At 49.3% G+C, this 19,974-nt stretch overlaps 1 protein-coding gene across 2 annotated transcripts in view; it reads left to right on the top strand.

Annotated features, from left to right (window-relative positions):
• Positions 1 to 12,760: 12,760 nt before the first annotated feature.
• The window catches only part of Grhl1 (grainyhead like transcription factor 1), a 45,107-nt gene continuing 37,893 nt past the window's right edge, over positions 12,761 to 19,974 (top strand). Inside the window, exons 1-3 of one of the 2 annotated variants that reach the window (XM_059248283.1) lie at positions 12,761 to 12,932; positions 16,351 to 16,537; positions 18,265 to 18,335. In XM_059248283.1, the coding sequence (XP_059104266.1) occupies positions 12,913 to 12,932; positions 16,351 to 16,537; positions 18,265 to 18,335 (278 nt within the window). In that variant the 5' untranslated portion in view covers positions 12,761 to 12,912. Of the gene's footprint in view, positions 12,933 to 13,046; positions 13,288 to 16,350; positions 16,538 to 18,264; positions 18,336 to 19,974 lie in introns of those variants that run through there. The other variant, XM_059248284.1, reaches the window with a different exon arrangement.

Raw genomic sequence — 19,974 nt, 5'->3', positions numbered from 1 at the left:
GAGAGATGTTGGGACCCACGAGGTGGGCATGCCATTCAAGGCCAGGAGAAGAATTCTATCTCAAGTTCATCACGGGAACCTTTGGGGAAATATAAGCGGAAGCCTGAGGAAATCCTTTTTCTGTTTGCTGGTTTGGAAATCAGTAATGAAGCCTGTCCTTTTTAAACAGATGTTTTTTGGCATCTCTGGGGTGATCCGGTCGTCTCATTTTGGTCAGCTAATGTAGTTGTTTACACTGACGGAATTCCAGATGTTGGATCAACCTTGCATTCCTGGGATACCTCTCGCTTGGCCTTGATCTGTCCTCTGTTTTGTATATTAAGTGTTTTTAGATTTGTTTGAGACAACATTTGATAGCCTTGACTCAATTCTCCTGTCTCGGCCTCCTAAGCCAGCTGGGATTGAGGCATAGCTGATATGCTAAAATTCTGTTGATAAATCTTTGCTCTCTGTTCAAGAGGGACATTCTGGAGTCTTCTTTTGTATGGTCTTGGATTTTTTTTGAGATCTTATCATGTTTTAGTAATGGATCCGGCTTCCATCGATGGGACTGTGGCAGTCCTCAGCTCTGACCTAATCAGTAAGGAGTTAGATCCAAGATGGCCAGGCGGCACTAACGGTGGATGCCCTGACCCGGCTAGGCCTGGCAGTCAAGTGCACTGACCCTGAGGCACAGTGGCTCAAGGTCTGGAGCAGCACATGGCAGTCTCCGAAATGTAAAGGTTTTCAAAGCCAATGCAGCCCACTGCATTTTAATCGTACCAGTGGATTTTGACCTGGTTACCATTTTTTAGTACACAAACATGACCATGCGCACTGGTACAACTTGGACACTTCCTCTGCAGAATGCCCACACACTGCTGGCTATTCTTAGTGAACCCCCTCTGAAATACGTGTGTTCTTTGGTAGGCTGAGACTGGGCATTGCATTTCAAAGGCGTACCTCCCTGCGGCTCTGGCTCCCATGCACAGGAGCAGTAGGCATTACTCTGGGACTGCAGTGCTGGTTTCCAGTGGGTAAAGTGCCTCGTCCCCTCAAAGAGTGGTTTTGGGGGCCTCAGCAAGCCTGCCTGCCATTGACCTTGGAATGAAGGGGAGAGCCCAGGACCTGACACCTGGCGGCCAGCAAATGGTGAGTTCGACTGTAGAGTGCCTGTAATTCTTATCCCCACAGCCCAGCCTCATTCACTGGCACACACAGAAAGATACTGGGGAGGGGCACTGCACCCAGAAGACTGGGAACAGAATTTCCAAGCATGGCTGCTGTGAAAGTTGCATGAGGTGTTTGAATGCTACAGATAGTTAAGAGTAGAGATTTTTATCTTAAGTGTGTGGCTGGTGAGGGGTTTTATTGTTGTTTTTAACTTAAAATGCCTCTGGGGTGTTTTGTTGTTTTTTTGTTTTGTTTGTTTGTTTGTTTTGTCTAAACAAGGTTTCTCAGTGTAGCCCTAGCTGTTCTGGATCTTGCTCTGTAGACCAAGTTAGCCTTGAACTCACAGAGATCCGTCTGCCTCTGCCTCCCGAACGCTGAGATTAAAGGCATGTGCCACCACCACCTGGTCTCTCTGAGTTCCTGAAAGCCAAGTAGATTCACACAGCTCAGTCTCTTCGTGAAATGCACTCAAGGAGCTCTTAGTGTGTGTACAATTGCTAACACGCACGTGCCAGGCTGAGCTGCTAACACGCATGGCCAAGAAGACTCAGTACATGAAGAGCCCCTCATGTTGGCTCACCCGGCCTTTTGCTCTCCGGGACAATCATTTCCTTTTGGAACAACCAGTGCATGCCTTCCGAATCTTTTCGGGGAGCTGGGTGGCTTGTGAGTGCTCCCAAGGGAGTACCCCTTTCAAAGTCAAACTACCACTTAAATATAATGACCTTTTGTCGCCGTGGTTGTTCACGTTAATTGCATTAAGTGATTAAATTTTACCTCAAGTGGAAAGGATAGTTTCTTAATTTTAAAAACGCCCAGGATTGGGCTGGGACTGTGGCTTTGAGGTGGAGGTGCCTGCTGCACAAGCCTGAGGACCGGGTTCAGATCCCCAGCACCCAGGTAGAACAGCCTAGCTCGACAGCATTCAGTTGTCACTCTGGTGCTGGGTGGGAGCCTAGACAGGTGGATCCCCAGGGGTCACTGGCTGCCTGTCTATACACCCCAGGGGGAGGAAGGGAGGGAGGGAGGATGGAAGGGAGGGAGGGACAGATGGAGGAATGTCTTAGGAGGAAAACTAACCCCAAGGCTAAAGCATAAAAAGATGGAATTTGTTTCGTTTCCTCCTCTTGGAAATCCACACCCGAAGGAAAATCCTCTGGAAAGGCCCCTGCCTGTCGGATCACTGTGTTCTCTCCCTCCGTGCTCAGCACAGCCAACTCCTCTCCTCCAAAGCTGGGTCGGTTTTCCTTTGGTGGCGTGGTTTTTTAACTGTCCCCGTGTCTAGCTGCCATGCTTTGCACAAGGCAGTCCTGCATCAGAGGAAGGGGGCCCAGGTAAGACGTATCCCAGAGTCACCCAGCAGGAAGGACAGAGTGGACGGGATGCCCACTGCCTGCACGTGCTCCTTACGTCTCTGCCTTCCCAGGACCTGCAGCTGGGCACCTTCTCCCTGGGGCCTCACCCTGTCCCCTCCTCCCTGACTTTACTCCCTGACCCTTCTCTGGCACCTGGATACTCCTCTCTTCCAAGTGCTCAGCACCTACAGGGCATCCTACTTGGCACATTTAACATAGTTGGCTCGCCTGGGTCCTCTGGTCCAGGGTCGTTGCTGTGGCTCCTTGGAGAACTCTGTTGTTGGTGGATGCTCCAACCGTGGAATGACTCAGAGGGGACATCGCTAACTGCTCCTCACTGCATCGGTCACTCCAGGGCACTGGGCACTGAACAGACTCATTTGTGCCTTCTGAGGACTGGTTTTGAGTCACTTTGAGTTCTTAGAGAAGGAACTGGGCATTGTTTTCATTACCATCAAATAGCCGTCTCCTGCCTAGCGTTCCAAGGCCCCGCTCCTGAGACTCCTCAGCCTCTTCCCTGCCGTGAATGGCTCCCCATTATTTTATACTCCGCCCCTTAACTACTGTAACAAGGCTCTCCATATTTTACGAGTAGGAATATTGAGACACCAAGTTCATGGATTGCTCAGGGTCAAACAGAAAGCCAGAGAATCAAGATCTGATCCCAGGCATCCTGGCTTGGCTCTAGAGTTCCTGGGCTACATCCACTCACAGGGCTGCCTTTCTCAACTGGGGGTGGTATGGATGAGAACATTGCCCTCAATCAAAAGAAATCCTTAGACCCCATCGTCACCCCAAACCTGATCTCCCTCAGAGGTGTTCCCTGCCTCTCACTCACACCAGCTATGAATCTCTCCCCCTCCCTGCCTGTGGCACCGATCTGCATCCAGCCCTGACAGAGCCCCACGGGGTCACTGCCCAGCTCACACACTCTTGCCTCTCTTCTGGGGGGATTGCAAAACCTCCCTTCTCTCCAGGCATTTATCATTCCTCAGCCAGTAATTTTCCAAAAATAGATTTACTAGCACTCTGGGGCTCGAAGGCCTTTGATGGCTCCTTGCTGTCTAGAGGCCCAGTGCCTTGTCACTGGACCATGGCTCCTGTACTACTTCACATCTCCTGGCTCACATGCCCCCTCGGCTCAGACAAGCCATGACATCTCATTCCCCCAGGCTCTTGCCGGGCCTGGCATGGCTGTCAGGAATGTCCTCTCTCTTCTCGGAAGAACTTCTCTGCCCTGAGAACCCTGCTTAGATGCCATCTCCAGCCAGCCTTCCCCAGCTCAGTTCCCCAGGGAGAGTTCCCTGTTCCCAGCGCACACACCACGGTCAGTGAGTAAATGGCATTTGTGAAGTGGTAGTTCCCTAGAGAGCAACTGGAGAGTTGGGGTGGGGTCAGCTGTGCACACCTGGGTCCAGTGCCACAAGCCAGGTAGGTCAGTCAGCTCAGCATGTCGTCCCCATGGCCCTGAGGGCCCAGGAGACTTCGGGTTAAGAAACTTAAGACCTTGTATAAGAAGTGGAATCCCTAAGCATGCAGGCAGCATTCAAAGACAGGCACTGAGGACACAGCACACATCTAAGTACAAACGGACTCTCCATGGTTCTCGCTGTTCACCGTGCATCGCCCCAGAACTTCAGGACCATAGTCTCCCATCTCTGCTGGTCACGCTGGTGGTGCAAGTGAGCATCTCAGGCAAGAGCCCTAGCCCCGAGCTGTAGCTCTAGCTCTCTGTTTTCTTTCTATCTCAAAAAGGGTTTCCTACCTTGCCCAGGCTGGCCTTGAACTCCGGGTTAGCCTTGAACTCGTGCCTCCTGAGTAGCTGGGACCACAGTCCTTTGCCAACTGCTGGCCATCCCGTCAGCATTTTCATTATGCCGTCTGTAAGTGTGCTCAGCTTACTACACCCTCACTCACCTGGCTGGGGATGCTAAACGTGGCAGAGATCCGGTGTAAGACCCTGGGTTCCATTCTCAGAAACAGACAGCGCACGCTTTGGCTCGCGCTCTCTCTCTCTCTCTCTCTCTCTCTCTCTCTCTCTCTCTCTCTCTCTCTCTCTTCCCCCGCCCCTCGCTCTCGCTCTTGCACACGTGCACACATGTGCACACATCCCATTCACTCATTGCCTGGCCGTCTGCTGGTTTCATGCTGCAGAACCATCTGCTAACCCCACCATAGCTCAGAGCAGAGCAAAGATGAAGAAGCTATATACTGCTTGGAGGAGCTCTCAAGAGAGTTAAAGGAGGGGCTGGAGAGATGGTTCAGGGACTAAGAGCACCGGCTGCTCTTCCAGAGGACCGGGGTTCAATTACTACCACCCACATGGCAGCTCACAACGTTCTAGGGGATCTGACACCCTCTTCTAGCCTCTGTTGCCACCAGACACACTAGTGGTACACAGACATACATGCAAAACATCAGTACACCTAAAATGATCACATAATTTAAAAGTTTTTAAAAATAGGGTTGAAGGGTATCTAAGCTGCACATTGCTATGCGACCTCCCTGTTCCAAAGCAGCAGCGCCACACATGCTCACCCTTTGTTCAGACCAAGCACTATCTGCTCCTGGAGAGCTGTCACAAAATTCCCTTAACTGGCTCCTGCGTCTCCTTGCTAACGCTTATTGCAAAAATGCCCTTGATTTTCTCTCTTTCTCCAGCCTGTAGTTTTTATTCCAATTAGCACTACAGAGTCACTCAACATTCCAGACACTGGACTTGGTGGTTTTGTGGTTGAGAAAGGACATACAAAATATAGAGCAAAAATATGTGTCAGTGTAGGGAAATCACTGTAAGATCCGGGGCAGTGAGGCTTGAACTTTGAGCATGTGGTTCGACCCTTGCTTGTTCCCCAGGTACAAAGCAAGGTTGTCTCCCCTTCACTACGATGGATGTGATGCTCCAACAATTTTAAATAGGTATTTATTTTGTATCAAAGATCTCTTACCACTAGTTACCACTAGGACCACTCCTTCAAGGAGCAGATGTGGCCTTGTGAGCCAGCAAGCATGGTCTAGCCTCTCAGACCCCGCCTGGGTGTTTCCTTCAAGTGGCAGCGAATCCGATCGCTACACCTCTGCACTGTTAGTCACAGGTGAGAGGGCTTTCTCGAGGTGAAGGCCTGGGCTTCTGAGCCTAGGGCTTTCTGGTAGCTATGTTGCAACTGCCGAGCCCTTGCCGGAGCGATCAATTGACAGTGAAGCCACGGGAAAAGAATGTGAGGTATCCTGGTTCTTCCAGTTGCCAGCAAGCGGGTGCCGCCCCATCCCACTGAGCCGCTTCGGCCTCCATTCACAAACGGGAGCACAGCTGACTTCTTGGTGACTGGAGTCTGGATCGAGTCCCAGGTACCTGACAAGACTCATCAGGGATTACTAGACCTGGCAGTTGGCAGACAGGCTGGGGGAAGGGGACAAACTTTCAGCAAATGTGTTCATGACAACTGTCACAGTTGAAAGCAGAGCGTGTGGATGACAAGAATGGATACGCTCCTGAGAGCCCGTGGATCTCAGGATTTGAGAATCTGCTTAGGCTACCACCAAACTCCGTCTCCAAAGCCACATACTGTCACTAGAAAGTGCCAGCTACACCTCTGCCGTGTTCAATGTGTCCGGACTTCTCTACATTGGGCCATGGGTTAATCTCGGAATCTCGGGCAGAAACATCAAAACCTATTACAAAGTATGGGGTTCAAGACGCCGAAGCGCACATTCCATACTTACCAGCTTTGAGACTCTGGAACTAATTATCTCTCTACAGCAACTTCTCCATCTGTGAGAGATGACCTCAAACTACCTCACAGAGCTTCAAGGACCAGAGGCTGTGGGGTGTGTCTGATTATGCTGGACACTTGATACTCCCCAAGGAAGACCAATGTCATTACCATCCTGAATAACAAGGACCACTCATGCTAATATGCTTGACAGTTTTTTTTTTTTTAAAGGAGGTAAAGTTTTTATCCTTTAAACAGCGTATGTGAGGATAAGGAAAAAGTGAGGAGGTTGTAAGTTTAGCATTCATTAAGCTCCTGTTACATACCTGGAAATCTATGGGACATCTCACTTTTCTTTTTATTTGAGAGGGTCTTACTGGGCAGCTCAGACTAGTGTTGACTTTTTAAGCCTCCTGCCTCCGCCTTTGGAAGTGATGGGATTACAGGTATGCCCCACTATTCCCAATTTGTGACATTTTTCTTTAAAATTAGCCAAAGACTTTACTAATAACAGTGATTATGATCTGATTGCCCACGGTGGACGCAAAGGTTAAACAGCTTCCGACATCTCAGGGCTGGAGGCAGTGGGGAGAGTCAGCCTCCCTTGCCGCCCACACCCTGCTCTCCAGAGTGCAAAGTCTTTCATCTCAGGCTGGCAAAGGTCTGAGGCGGCGAGCTGGGTGGGGTGGTTGGAGATCTGGCACAGAGACTCTGCCATTATCATTGAGCCACTTGAGACATCCTTTGCATAGCAGCCTTGTCGTCAGCCTAAAGTCACGGGAGGCAGGGAGTCGACGGTGTGCCTGAGGATGAACAGAACAGGCTCCTGCTCTTAGAATATTTCTGTCATTGAGAGGCAGAGAGAACACTGGGGGCTAAATGCCAGTTCCGCCACGTTCTGACCAAGTGTTGCAATATACTCTAGCCCCTCACGATCTTTAGAGAGGATAGAAGACATCCTTAAATGGCCATGGACCAGGTGATGTGGGATTCATTTTTTTTTTTTTTTTTTTTCCAGACAGGGTTTCTCTGTGTAACAGCCCTGGCTCTCCTGGAACTCAGTCTGTAGACCATGCTGGTTTGAACTCACAGAGATCCTCCTGCCTCTGCCTCCCAGATGCTGGGATTAAAGTTGTGTGCCACCACTCCTGGCCTTTTGTGGGGGCGGGGGGAGATTTGTATAAGTTTAGCTGTGTCTTTAATTTTTAGAGCTAGCACACACACTAATGGGTCTCACGCTGACGCTTTCATCCGTATGTGTCATTCGACCTTACTTCAATTCCTGCTCCTCCTCTCCTGTCCCCTCTGGCTAGCTCTCTTCATTCTTCATTCTCCAGATTTCCCCTCTGTTTTCTGTCATACACCCTCTCATACCTCCCCGCACTGTGGAGAAGTCCTGAAATACATCACTTAGTTAACTCCACAGCACTCAAAACTACTCCCTCACTTCCCAAATGGAAACTGAGTACTGTCAGGGGCATGGCTACTCCAGGTAAAAACCTAGAATTTGAATCCTGAGCTCAAAAAGTCATGTGGAACTGGAATTAGTGAGTGAGAATGCAGAGCAGCCTGAGGGGTGTCCTGTAACAGGGGCAATTCTAGTGGCACAGCAGGCTGGTTTAAACAGAGTCAGGGAAAGGGGCTAAAATTCAGCACATGTGAATCACAGTGTCCGGGGGACACCGTAATAAGGGTACATCGTGTTGGAAGCTTTTAACTGGAGTGTCAATTAGGAAACGTGTTGGGGGCCAGATTGGGAAGGAACTGCAATGTCCAGGCTGATTGTGATCACAGAAACTGTCCTTAGAGTCCTGGGACATAGGAGTGGGACACACACACACACACACACACACACACACACACACACGACCTGTCCAACTGTGCACCTCACTAGCCAGCATGAGCATCTATGCTATGACCCTTTTAATGTGCATCCAACCCTGACACATTGTTTCAGAGTCCAATGCTAGCTACCACAGGATCTGCACTGGGAGGGAGGTCCAGTGAGTCACCATCACTTAGGATACAATCTTTTTAAAACAGTGCCATTGACTGGGCATGTGTGACATTTCTGTAACCGTAGCTCTTGGGAGACTATGACAGGAGGATCATAGGTTTGAGGTTAGCATGGGGTACATAGTGAGACTTGGTCTAAAAAACAACTACAAACACATCCCCCAAATTAAAGTGATAGTAACAAAGAAACAAAATTAGACTGCAGCTGGGTGCGTCCTACATGCCTGGACACAGCTACTCAGAAGCCTGCGGGAGAAGGATTATTTGAGCCCAGAAGTTTGAGATCAGTTGGGGCCATATAATCAGATTCTATCTCAGAAAAACAAAGCAGAAACCAGCAGTACTACCTCATTCTTTTGTTTTGTTTTGTGTTTTCGAGACAAGGTTTCTCTGTGTAGTTTTGGAGCCTGTCCTGAATCTCCTCTGTAGACCAGGCTGGCCTCGAACTCAAAGAGATCTGCCTGCCTCTGCCTCCCGAGTGCTGGAATTAAAAGTATGTGCCACCACCACCCAATTCCCATTCTTAAGTTTAAGAAGCCCTTCCAAAAAGATAAGCTCTGCTCGTAACTTTAAAAGTGCAGTTCAAAACAGTAAGATATATTTTTTTCATAGCAATCTCTGACAATGTCTGGTGTTGGCATGGTCATGGCTTTGGCCAGTTTGAGTAGCACAGCCTTTTGGAAAAACGTCTGTGGGCCGGTGAGAGTTAGGTCAATGGGTGAAGATGTTTATAGAACAGGCCTGTGAACCTGAGTTTCATCCCTGGAACTCACATAAAGGTGGGAGGGGAGAACTAATTCCATGTTGTCCTCCGACTGCCATACATGCCCCTTGGCACACAAACAGGCCCACATATATACATCATGTGCACACATGTACAATAGTAAAAATGTTCATTTTAAAAGGCAAGTGTGCATATCCCCCCCACCCTGCCACCCCAAACTCCAATCCTAGGAATCTATTCTGTGACTATACCTGGCCCTAGTATGCAAACATGTACTTGGGAGGATGTTTACTGTGCATGTTTGTGATTCTTATAAGCTAAGGGAAAACGGATTGCTGAGCACTAGCCCCTATCGTATATCCGCGCAAAGAAGTAGATTCCAGTGTCCGAACGAGAATTGTGGGAAATGTAAGAAGTGGTAACTCGTCCCTGGACGAATCCTATATGCCTTCGTTTACATAGAAAAATCTGGAAACATACACAAAAACAGTTACAAGTGTTTAGTTCTCTCAGGGAAGTGGGGACGGTGGAGGGAGGGGCTTAAAAAATGTCTTTCTTCCCTTTCCTTACTAGTTTCTTTATCTTGAACCATGAGTAGTTATTATTTTATAATTTAAAATAATTTATTAAAGTATAATTAAGGGCCTTTGAGATGGTTTGGTGGGTATGGGAGCTTGTCACCAAACCTGATGACCTGAGTTCGATCCCTGGAACCTACATGATAAGAGAAGAGAACCAACTCCCACAAATTGTCCTTTCACCTCCACACACGTGCTCTGGCTCATACACCCCCAAATTCCCCCCTACACTAAGTAAATAAGTGTAAAAAAAATTTAAGTAAAAATAAAGACATAATGCTAACAGCTCACAGATGTGGATTTGAACTTCAGAATGTGTTAGCAATAAATGGAATAGTCTTGAGGTTTACTAATAAAAGAGAGTTTTTTTTTTTTTCAGTTTTTTGTTTTGTTACAGGGTCTCATGTAGCCCAGGCTGGCCTCAGATTCACTATACAGATGAGAATGACTGCCTCTACCTCCTGATTGCTGGCATTACAACTGCGCACCATCACACCTAAGATCATATGTTTGTATCACGACATCTGTGCTCTAATACCAGTGGGCCTTCCTGCTCTGTTTCTGAGGTTTTAGCTTAACACGTGTTCACTGTTGCCGTTTATTTGGGACAGACAGTGGACCCAGTGGACCAACGCTCCTCGGTGTCCTCAGGTAGGCCAGGAGGGGCCAGAACCTGGGGCCTTAGGTGCCTACAGAGAACTGTGCCTTTTAATAACCACCTCTAGGACATTTCCATGTACATGCCAGTGCTGGAAACCCAACAATGACAGAACAGTGTCCTCTCTGCAAGAGCTCACTTAAGAATCTTGCACAGGGCATGATAAACGTTGGAAGTATGCTGGAGGCACTGTGGGTGACACAGGAGGGGTCACACGGGATGGCTCACACAGGAGGGGTCACACGAGATAGCTCACTGGGCCAAGGCTCAGGAAGTCTGGATAAGGGAACAGAGGTACACGTGAGTCTTTGAGTGAATTGGAGTCTGCTAATCTCCAGAGTAGCAGCTGACTTGGGAAGGGTGGGCTTTACTGGGAGTAACATGGGATTAAGCTTTATGAAGGGACACTCTGGCAAGAGTATGGAGACGTCTGTGTGCATGTGCGTGTGTGCATATGTGTGTGTGTGTGATTTTCTTAAGTATACAACTATCAAGTAAAGAAAGAATAGGCGCTAGGGCCCCAGTGTTGCACCAGGGCTGGGTACAGAGGCTGGAAATACCTATGGTTACTGACTGGGGCCCTTGGGCCTCAGAGATGTGAGAAGACAGGGTGGAGAACAGAGGGGTGGCTAACACGGACGAAGGCATGGGTGACCTTAGGTGCTCGGTCCTCAGCAAGAGCACACCTTCCTTCTTGGCTCAGCATCTTCCACTGGCCCCCACTTTCCTCAAAGCTCAGCCTGCCTGCCGTCTCCTCTCCTTCTCCCGCCAAGCCTTCCACGGTGCAGGCTTCAGGACCCAGGGTCCATTGCATCCTATTTCCTCCTACATGCCCTGGAGGTTCAGCCATTTCAAGGCTTTGAATTCCACCCTCAGGATGATATGCCCAGAGGTCAAATTTCGGTCCAGATTTTCCTCCTGGACTCCCGGTCTAGAATCCATCTACATGACACATCTACTCTGATGAAAACTGGACTTTAAACTTAACACATCCTAAACAGGATCCTGGCCCACCCCTGAATGTCTATGGTTGCTGCCCCTCACCATCTCAGGGGACAAGTCATTCTACCCAGTTGCTCAGCTGCAAAACCTCTGGTCACTCTTAGCTCTTTTTTTTTTTTTTTTTTTTTTTTTTTTTTTTTTTTGGTGTTTGTGGTGAGTCTCACTCTGGGACTGGCCTGAGACTTGAAAGCCTCCTGCTTTCTGAGCCCTGGGGTTGTAGACACACCATCTATCCATGAGACTCTTTAACTTGCTCTTCGGTTCTCAGGAAATCCTGTTAGTTCTGTGAATAGGAATGTATCTAGAATTCAAACACTTCTCACTGTTCCGTGACCCCAGGGCCACACTCCCGGCTACTATTTATCTTTCACTAGTATTTTTGATATTCATTCAGAATTCAGCAGCCAGATTATTTTAAAACACGAATGAGGTGTGTCTAGGCCCTACCCCAAGCCCTCCACAAAGCTTCCTCCTTTTAGACCTTACCGAAGCCTGCGGGGCTCTACAGTTTCCGCCTGTGTCCAGTTACTCTCTAGTAACCGGTCTCTGCTCTCCCAGCTCTTCAGTGGACAGCTGATATCCCGCTATCCCAGTCCATGGCTGTGCCCTCACCCCTATGGGAGTACCTCTCACCACCGTCATCTTTAAGCTCTCCCCACATGCCTGCAGAGCTTGCCACCTCTCAGCACACCAAAGGAATCAGCGTTACTTCCTAAATCAGGATGCTCTAGAAAGCAGGGAAATTTGTGTGCTCTCTCTCTCTCTGCCCTGTCCTCGGTGTCTAGGACCCTGTCTGAATTGTAACAGGCCTCAGGCCAAGGTTAAAGAAGCAGACCTGTAGAAAAGGCTCCATCAGAGGAGAGAGTAGAGGAGGAAGAGGGTGGAAACCAACCTGGAGCTGGCCAGAGAGAGCGCACAGGCAGCTAGGAGCTGAGGATGAGGAAGCCCAAGGGGAGGTCGGAGCGGATGCAGAGGCAAGTTAGAGATGCTCCCGGGGAGGCTGGAGCTCCTCTGGAGCTTGGGAAGAAGGTTTACTGTGGCCCAATGCCCCTGATACGAGGTAGGCGCTCAATAAAAGGGACCGCTGGCCGGAGGAAAACGGGCTATTCTGGGGCTGTGCAGATGGCGACTGTCACAGAGTGGACGCGACCAAACCTGCACAGCTGCAAAGACAGAACGGAACCTTCCCAAGCTCTCTCCCAGGGGAAAGGCCATGGAGCCGGGGGAAGTGACCGCGAGCGAGAACTGGAAGGTGAGACGCGCCCACGCGGGTGCGCGCCGAAGCCTCGCGGCGCCGGCGCCACTCCGAGCCGGCGCCACCGGGGCCAGCGGCGCGCAAGCTCACCCAGCGCCGCCGCGCACCGCGTGGCCCCCGCCCTACCCGCCCGGCCCTTCAGACTCCGCCCCCCCAGCCCCGCCATACCACCAATCAGACGGAGGGCCCCGCCCCCCGGCCCCCGAAGCCCCGCCCCGGGCCGGCGCGTCGCCAGCCAATGGGAGGCCGAGCCCAGCGCCCAGTGCGCGCTGCCCGCGCCGAGCCGGCTCAGAGCGAGAAAAGCGAACCCAACCCGTCGGGGCCGCCGCTCCGGACCCACCGCCTGCCGCCGCGCGCCGCCCGCCGCCGCCTCCTCCCCCCCGGATCGGGTGTACTGTCCCAACCCGAAAGTCCAGTTCTGCGGCCCGGCTGCGGCGAGCGAGCGAGCGAGCGAGCGCGATGACACAGGAGTACGACAAGTGAGTGAGGCGCGGGCGCGAGTCCGGCCAGGGCCCCGGGGGCCACCGCACCTGCCGCCGCGACGGCGCGGGCTCCCGAGCGAGGGGCCTCGAGGCCGGGCGGGGCGGGGCGAGCAGGGGGGCAGCCGGCCCTCGGCTCGCCGTCGGAGGGCTCCCGGGCCCCGTCACCCGTGCATGGCTCGGTGGGGACGGGTGGACCCCGGGCAGCGTGCTGTCACCTGCCGAGCGAGCTGCTGCGGGAGCGAGGAGAGATCTAGGGGAAGGTGGAAGCGTCCGCTGCCCGCGCGTTTTCTTCGCTGCGGCTGCTGTGTGAGAAAACGGCTGTGGGTGTTCTCGGGCCCTTGCATCACCGATGGTAATTACAGAAGACTGTTTCTCCTGGTCGGGAGTAGCAAGAGGAAGAAACTGCAAGCAGGGTGATAAACTTAGAGAATTCTTTTGGATCGGGATTGGCTTTTCTCGGGAGTTTGGGGTTTCAGAAGCGAGCGAGAAATGTACAGGGGTGGTGTTAAGATGTGATCGGACGCTGGCAGGACGAGGGGGTCCCGGAGCGTTCTCGGTTTTACTCGCAACTTTTCTAAGTTTATAAAGATGTCCTGAAAGTCGGAGCCCGGCTATTTCAGCTCAGTAAATCTGGAGCAGAGAATTGGCTTCGTAGTTACTTGTGAAGGATTTTTCTTGTGCCTGTTTTCTGAAGGAGGTTTTAGCTGTGTGTAGAATCAGCAACAGAATAATCTTGTCTTGTAAAAAAAAAAAAAAAAAAGTTGTGTGAGTGCTGGGCTCTCTTGAAGGTCCGAGGCTCATTTGAAAACACCCATGAACCTTCAGGGCCGGAACAACAGCTTGCTGGTCATGAAGAAGTGAACTGCAATTGCCACTCTGCTTATTTCTCTATTTGTCGACAAGGCAAAAGTCCCCAGCGCCAACCTCTTGGCTCGAGGCATACTTTGGAAATATAAAATGCCTTCAGGGTGATTGCAGACAGAAAGCCACTTGGAAAATATTTATTTTTTGATGCTTGTACCAATGTAGGATGGGATGGTAGAAGAAGCAAAGCTTGAAAAACTAGCATTACGACTGTTGAACGAGCCAAGTGCTGTCAGAATCTTCTGGAAGTAGCTATTAGGCTATTAATAATAGCTCAGCCATAGACCGGGGAATCTCGCCAGGGTATCTCACCAGGGTACCGTACCACCATTGGACTCAGGACCCAAAGGCTTGGGGAATGCCATTTTGTGTATTTTTCTTTCTTTGGTTAAAACTTGAGATTTGTGGAGATAAGTCTTCTCTGTTTTTAAATTTCAAAATAATAAGCCTGCCTCCAGACATAAGCCCTTAGAATCATCTTCGTAGGCACAAGTGAAAGACATGGACTCTGAGGGCAGACAGAATTGTTGGATTTTTTTCTTCCCTTTTCAAAGATGTCCTCCTTTTTTCCTCTTTCTTCCTTTCTTTCTCTCTCTTTCTTTTTTCCTAAATCTCTGTTTTTGAAGGATTTGGGTGACTGCCAAGCCCTAACCTTTGTTGATTACTTGAAAAGATAATCAGACTTTGTAGACTCACTTTTAGAAAAGGTAGGGTCACCTCTAGGCCATTTACATATTTCACTGGTGTGTTGCAATGAGAACTGAGCCTCGTTCTGCCTGTCAGGACAGCCATCATCCAGAGGAGTTCCAGACACCTCCATTCTTTCCCCTTCGCACACACAAAGAGGACCGCTTCGTCTCGCTAAAGTCAATGTTCCACCTTCTCCCTTCTGTTGACTTACTAAATAGTACCAGCTGAACAGTTGTTGAGACTGTTGACATTTCCAGTTTTTGGAATCAGTAATGTTTGCTTGAATCATTTAAATTAAATCTCCTATAAAGCGTCACTAAAGTCACCATTGATTTTCCGGAATTTTCCCACAAACTGCACTGTTAATGTGAAATAGTTCTTGCCTGATGTGAAAAACTAATAAAGATTTTATTTATTTGGGGGGAAGGGAGCACTGGGGGATTAATCCCAGGAAGCCCTGGACCCTGAGGAGAGAAATCACATGCCCAACACCTGAGCTATGCCATCAAATCCTAAAGCCTAGTAAAGATTTTCTTTTTCACAGTTTATTTATGGTATTGTATGAGTTTGCGTGTGTGCTACACACACACACACACACACACACACACACACCCGCGCACACACACATTCACACACTTGGAGGTCAGAGGACAATTTTTGGCAAGTCCTCTCTTTCCTTTGGCCTTGTGGGTCTTGGAGATTTCACTTGGGTTCCTTCCCCAGCTGAAGCATGTCATCAGCTGAGGAGGGTTTTAGTGGATTAATTAATTTGCATGGGGTGTGTGTGTGTGTGTTTGAAAGGCCGACGACAACTTGTAGGACTCTGTTCTTTCCTTCCACTCTGTCGGTCCCGGGGATATAACTTCAAGCCGTCAGACTGAGGAGCAAGTGCCTGAGCCATCTTCCCGGGGTCCATGTAAACATGTTTGAAATCAGTTTTGTTCACTATTTTCTAAAAAGGCTGATTTCCCTTCCATGGCTTCCTTTGTTGTAGGTTGCGTTTATCTCAAAGATAAGCAGTTCACTCCCATGCCAGAAAATTATGCTTCTTTATTGATTTATAGTCCCCTTTGGCTACGTTCCAGGCTCCTCCTTCTAGTAACAGTAGAGTCTTCTAACTTTCTCATCTACCCTGAAGGATTAAGTGAAATGTCCCTTTTGCTTTTGGGCCCTTCTTCCTGGCCCTGTTTCTCGGAAGGAGTTGTTTTAAGTCATCGGCTTCGGCAGGGGGAAGGGGGAAGTGTGTGTAGTACCTTGACAAGCCCTCCCTGCCTGAGTGTGTCTGAAAAGTACCCATTCCTTGCGTGTGCCTGTGTGTGCCGCTGATATGTGAACGGCCCTGTGTCCTCTTGGGGGTAGTATGGGTTTTGACATCTTCTCAGTGTCTCTGACGGGGGTCCTTGGGTCTGCTGTGCCTTCTGAGCGAGTCTTCGTTTGACTTCTTAGGGTCATTGATGTAGCTCATAGGCCACGAGGCGATTTAAAACATGCCTTTAGAAAAAGCGTTTTGTAAATCAAACCTGAGTTTTCTGAATGTTTTTATTTATTCCAAAAATACCTTTAAGAGGAGCGTGGACACCACTTCGTTTACTTTATTGAGTTTTCCGCGGGCGGGCCTTCGAAAGGTGTTGGTATTTAATTCGTATAAAGCAGGAGATGGAACCTAGTACCTTGTCCATGCCGGGAGGCCACTGAGCCGCCTCTTACTTGTAATTACCGTCTGGCACAGGGCTGTGTGTCCTGTTTTATAGGGATGTCAAAGAACTGTCGGCTCAGTTTTGTTTTCTGTGTTTTAAACAGCTTTTGTAAGCCGTCTTGCTATGGGAAATGTGGATTTAACTTTGAATTTCTTCCTCCGAAGCAAAAGGCCGGTGCTGGTTCTTCAGAATGAAGCCCTCTATCCACAGCGGCGCTCCTATACCAGCGAGGATGAGGCCTGGAAGTCTTTCCTGGAAAACCCCCTCACTGCAGCCACCAAAGCGATGATGAGCATCAATGGGGACGAAGACAGTGCGGCTGCCCTGGGCCTGCTCTATGACTACTACAAGGTGGGTTGCGGGCTCCTTACAGCCCGATGGCGTGCGTTCTCAGACGTACCTGATTCAGCAGCCTATAAAACAGTCATTTGCTGAGTGTCCGGCCGGCTGCCTCTGTAGTGACTATAAATAGTTTAATGAGCACTCGGGCTTTCTGTGGTTCAAAGCCGAGCATCCACGATCACAGAATCAAAGGGCGTTTTTAAACAGCGGCTGTGGCCCTAGCTGACGGAGACGCTGCCATTAAAGAAGGTAGTCGCCACGTCTGCCCCAGTTTGAAGATTTGAACAAACTTGGTTCCTGGTGCGGTGGAGAGGGGTTGTTGCCGACTGACCTGTATCTCCCCTGCCTGGTGGTCAGGGCTGTTCTGTGACCGCTATCACAGCCTTAGGATTGGTTGGGGAAATGCAGTTTTTTGACAGCTCTGAGATCAGAATACGTTTATCCTGTCTGCTTCTAGATCGCTGAATTAGCCTTCACTATCATGTGTACTGTGTGTGGGTTTTTGTACTAGTCTACCTCATGGTTCTTAACGGAGTCCCAGTAATTCAGCTGCCACTCGCTGATGACCTGTGTCACACTGGACAGCCCGTGTGACACTTTGACTCTCAGACCCAGGAACTGGGATGTATTCCGTTCCTGCCGCAGACTGTCCTCTCTGGTGCTGGGGAGTGGCCCGTGTCTGCTGTCTCCTAGGCTCGACCAATGGCAGACGCTCAGGAAGGGCCATTTGATTTTCTTGATTGTGAGCATCCGCTGTTATATATACTTAATAACTAGCAATGCTTTAAAAACGGATTGCTAATCAATCAGACAACACTTAGTTTCATGTCGTGTGTGTGTGTGTGTGTGTGTGTGTGTGTGTGTGTGTGTGTGTGTACGGGGAATGTGTGTGTGTGGGGTGTCTGCAAATGAGTGCGGGTGCCCACAGAGGCCAGAAGGGGGAGTTGGATCCCCTGAGGCTGGAGTTATGGGGTGGCTGTGAACTGCCTGATGCGAGTGCTGGAACCCGAACTCCCGTGCAAGGGCGCTGCTCACTCTTAACCACGGAGCCCTCTCGCAGGCCCCTTGTTTTGTCATTAATGGTGAAATATGAAAGAATTATTGCACCGCAAATATCTCACATATCTCACCCGCGAATCAACAACATTTGTGTACCTCTTTGGGCCATATCTCAGGTGGGTTCATGTCACAGTGTGCCCAGTGTCCTTTGTCTGCTTTTCGGCTTTGGGGCAAAGAAAAGAAGAGTTATAAAAGGAGTAGAACAGGACTAGAGAGATGGCTCAGTGGTTAAGAGCACTGGCTGCTCTGCCAGAGGACCTGGGTTCGGTTCCCAGCACCCACGTGGTGGCTCACAGCTATCTCTAACTCCAGTTCCAGGGCATCTGGTGCCCTCTTTTGACCATGGGCACCATTCACTCACTTGATGCATGGACACAGGTATAGGCAAAACATTCATACACATAAAATAAAACACGTGTTTTAAAATGTTTAAAGAAGAAGGAAATCCTTACGTGACAGACTGCGTTTGTGGCGCCCCAAGTCTGTTCAGCAGTTGCTTGTCACCTCTTGCCGTGGTAACCAGGCTAGCAGCTCCTTTGGAGCAGATTGGTGCTCAGCAGACAATCAGGAGTTGAGTGAAGAAGGGAGCCCGCCAGGAAATAAAAGGTTGTTCCTTCAGGTGAAGGCTTCTCCCCTGCATAAGGACCAAATTCCTTTCATTGGTGTTCATTCTTTAGGTTCCCAGAGAGCGCCGGGCATCCGCAGCCAAGCCAGAGGGGGAGCACCAGGATCCAGAGCACAGCAAACGGTAAGTGGGGCAGCCGGTATACGCAGGTGTACATCAAGAGGTGGGGCGGTTCCACCAGGTAAAACCCGAAGGTTCTGGGGGAAGAGGTGGTGGAGTGACCCATCCTCTCAGAGTTCGAGCCTGTTGTGGACTTGCCTCCGTTACTCTGAGAAGTTACTGTTTATTTAGGCAGCGTTCCCTTTCCTAGAAAACATTAGCATCCTCTCCTCTTCCAGAGGGAGTTTTTAAAACCTGAAGTGTTTGTTCATCTGTGTTGAGACCCTCCACAGGGGGATGAGACGGGGAAGGGTCTAAACAACCGCCTGGCTGTGGTGGCGCATACCTGTAGTCCCAGCATGTGGGCTGCAGAAGCAGGAGGCTCAGGAGCTCTAGCTAGCCTGGATCTTGGGAGAACCTGCTTCAGACAAAGCAAGGCTTGGCATGCAGCTCTGTGGTGGCACACTTGCCTGGCATGGGCAAGGTCCTGGGTTCAGTCCCCACATCTGCAAAAAGAAACAGAATGAAGCAAAATGAAACAATCAACCAGAAAGAAAAGTTACATACCAGTGACTCAGGAATAGTCGTCTGAGTAAAACTCAGTGAATTGACATCCAAACTCCTCCTGAAGGCATTTTGGGTTAAAACTTTGGTAGATTCATTACAACTCAGCCGTATGGCCATGAAACGTTTTTAAAAGATACATGTTACACTTATTTATTTGCGTGCACACACACGTGTCTGTGTGTACCAAGGTGCACATGTGTCAGTCAGAAGGTAGCTTAAGAGAAGTCCCCTCTTGCCATCTGTGGCTTCCGGGTGTCGAACTCAAGTCATTAGACTTTGTGGCAAGCACCTTTACCCACTGAACCATTTTGCTAGCCCTAAAAACAGCTTTTAAATCGACCCTTGTTTTAGTAGTAATAAAAAATAAAACAGCTGGGCATGGTAGCATATACCTGTAATCCTAGGTAGTCTGAAGCAGGAGTTCAAGGCCAGCCTGGGCCATGGTAGCCAGATCCCATCTTGCAGGGGAAGGGGACAGAAGCTGATTTAAGGAATGAGTAGTGGTTCATATTCCACGCTCCTGACAATTGTTTCTTTACTGTGGCTGTGGTTACATGTGCAGACAGTTTTTGGAAGTGGGCATTTATTACTTATAATTTGTTTCATAAATATTTTCCATATTGCTATTTAAAACATATTTTTTTGGAGAGCAGCTTATTTATAGATTTTATTTTTTACTCTTTATTATGAATCTTTTCGAGCTCAGTAAAAAGAGAAATGGTAGAAGGCAGCATATATTCACTGCCAGCCTTAACAGCTCTAACGTTGAAGCTGTTCTTCGCTCTTCCTTAACGCTAGCATTAATTCATGTTTTATTTGATATACTTTTGCTGAGTGTCTAGAAGTGAACTCAGAATGCACTTAATTTCACAGCCATGTCGAGTCTTTTACTGTGACAAAGACACAGTAAAAACTTTTATTTTGAGACTGGGTCTCAAGTTGTCTGGGTTGGCCTGCAGCTTTCAATCCTCCTGCCTCAGCTTCCTGATATTTTCTTTAGGATCCATCCTCAGGAGTGAGTTTACAGTTCAGAGATGTGTAAAATCGCCTTGGTTTTGTTCCTTGACGTTTTCAGTTTCTAAGGTTTCAGAAGGCT

Source organism: Peromyscus eremicus, chromosome 22 (genome assembly GCF_949786415.1).
Source record: "Peromyscus eremicus chromosome 22, PerEre_H2_v1, whole genome shotgun sequence".
In the NCBI taxonomy this organism is placed as follows: Eukaryota; Metazoa; Chordata; class Mammalia; order Rodentia; family Cricetidae; genus Peromyscus; species Peromyscus eremicus.
The sequence above is the reverse complement of the archived record's forward strand: the minus strand, read 5'-3'. Positions and strand labels throughout refer to the sequence as shown.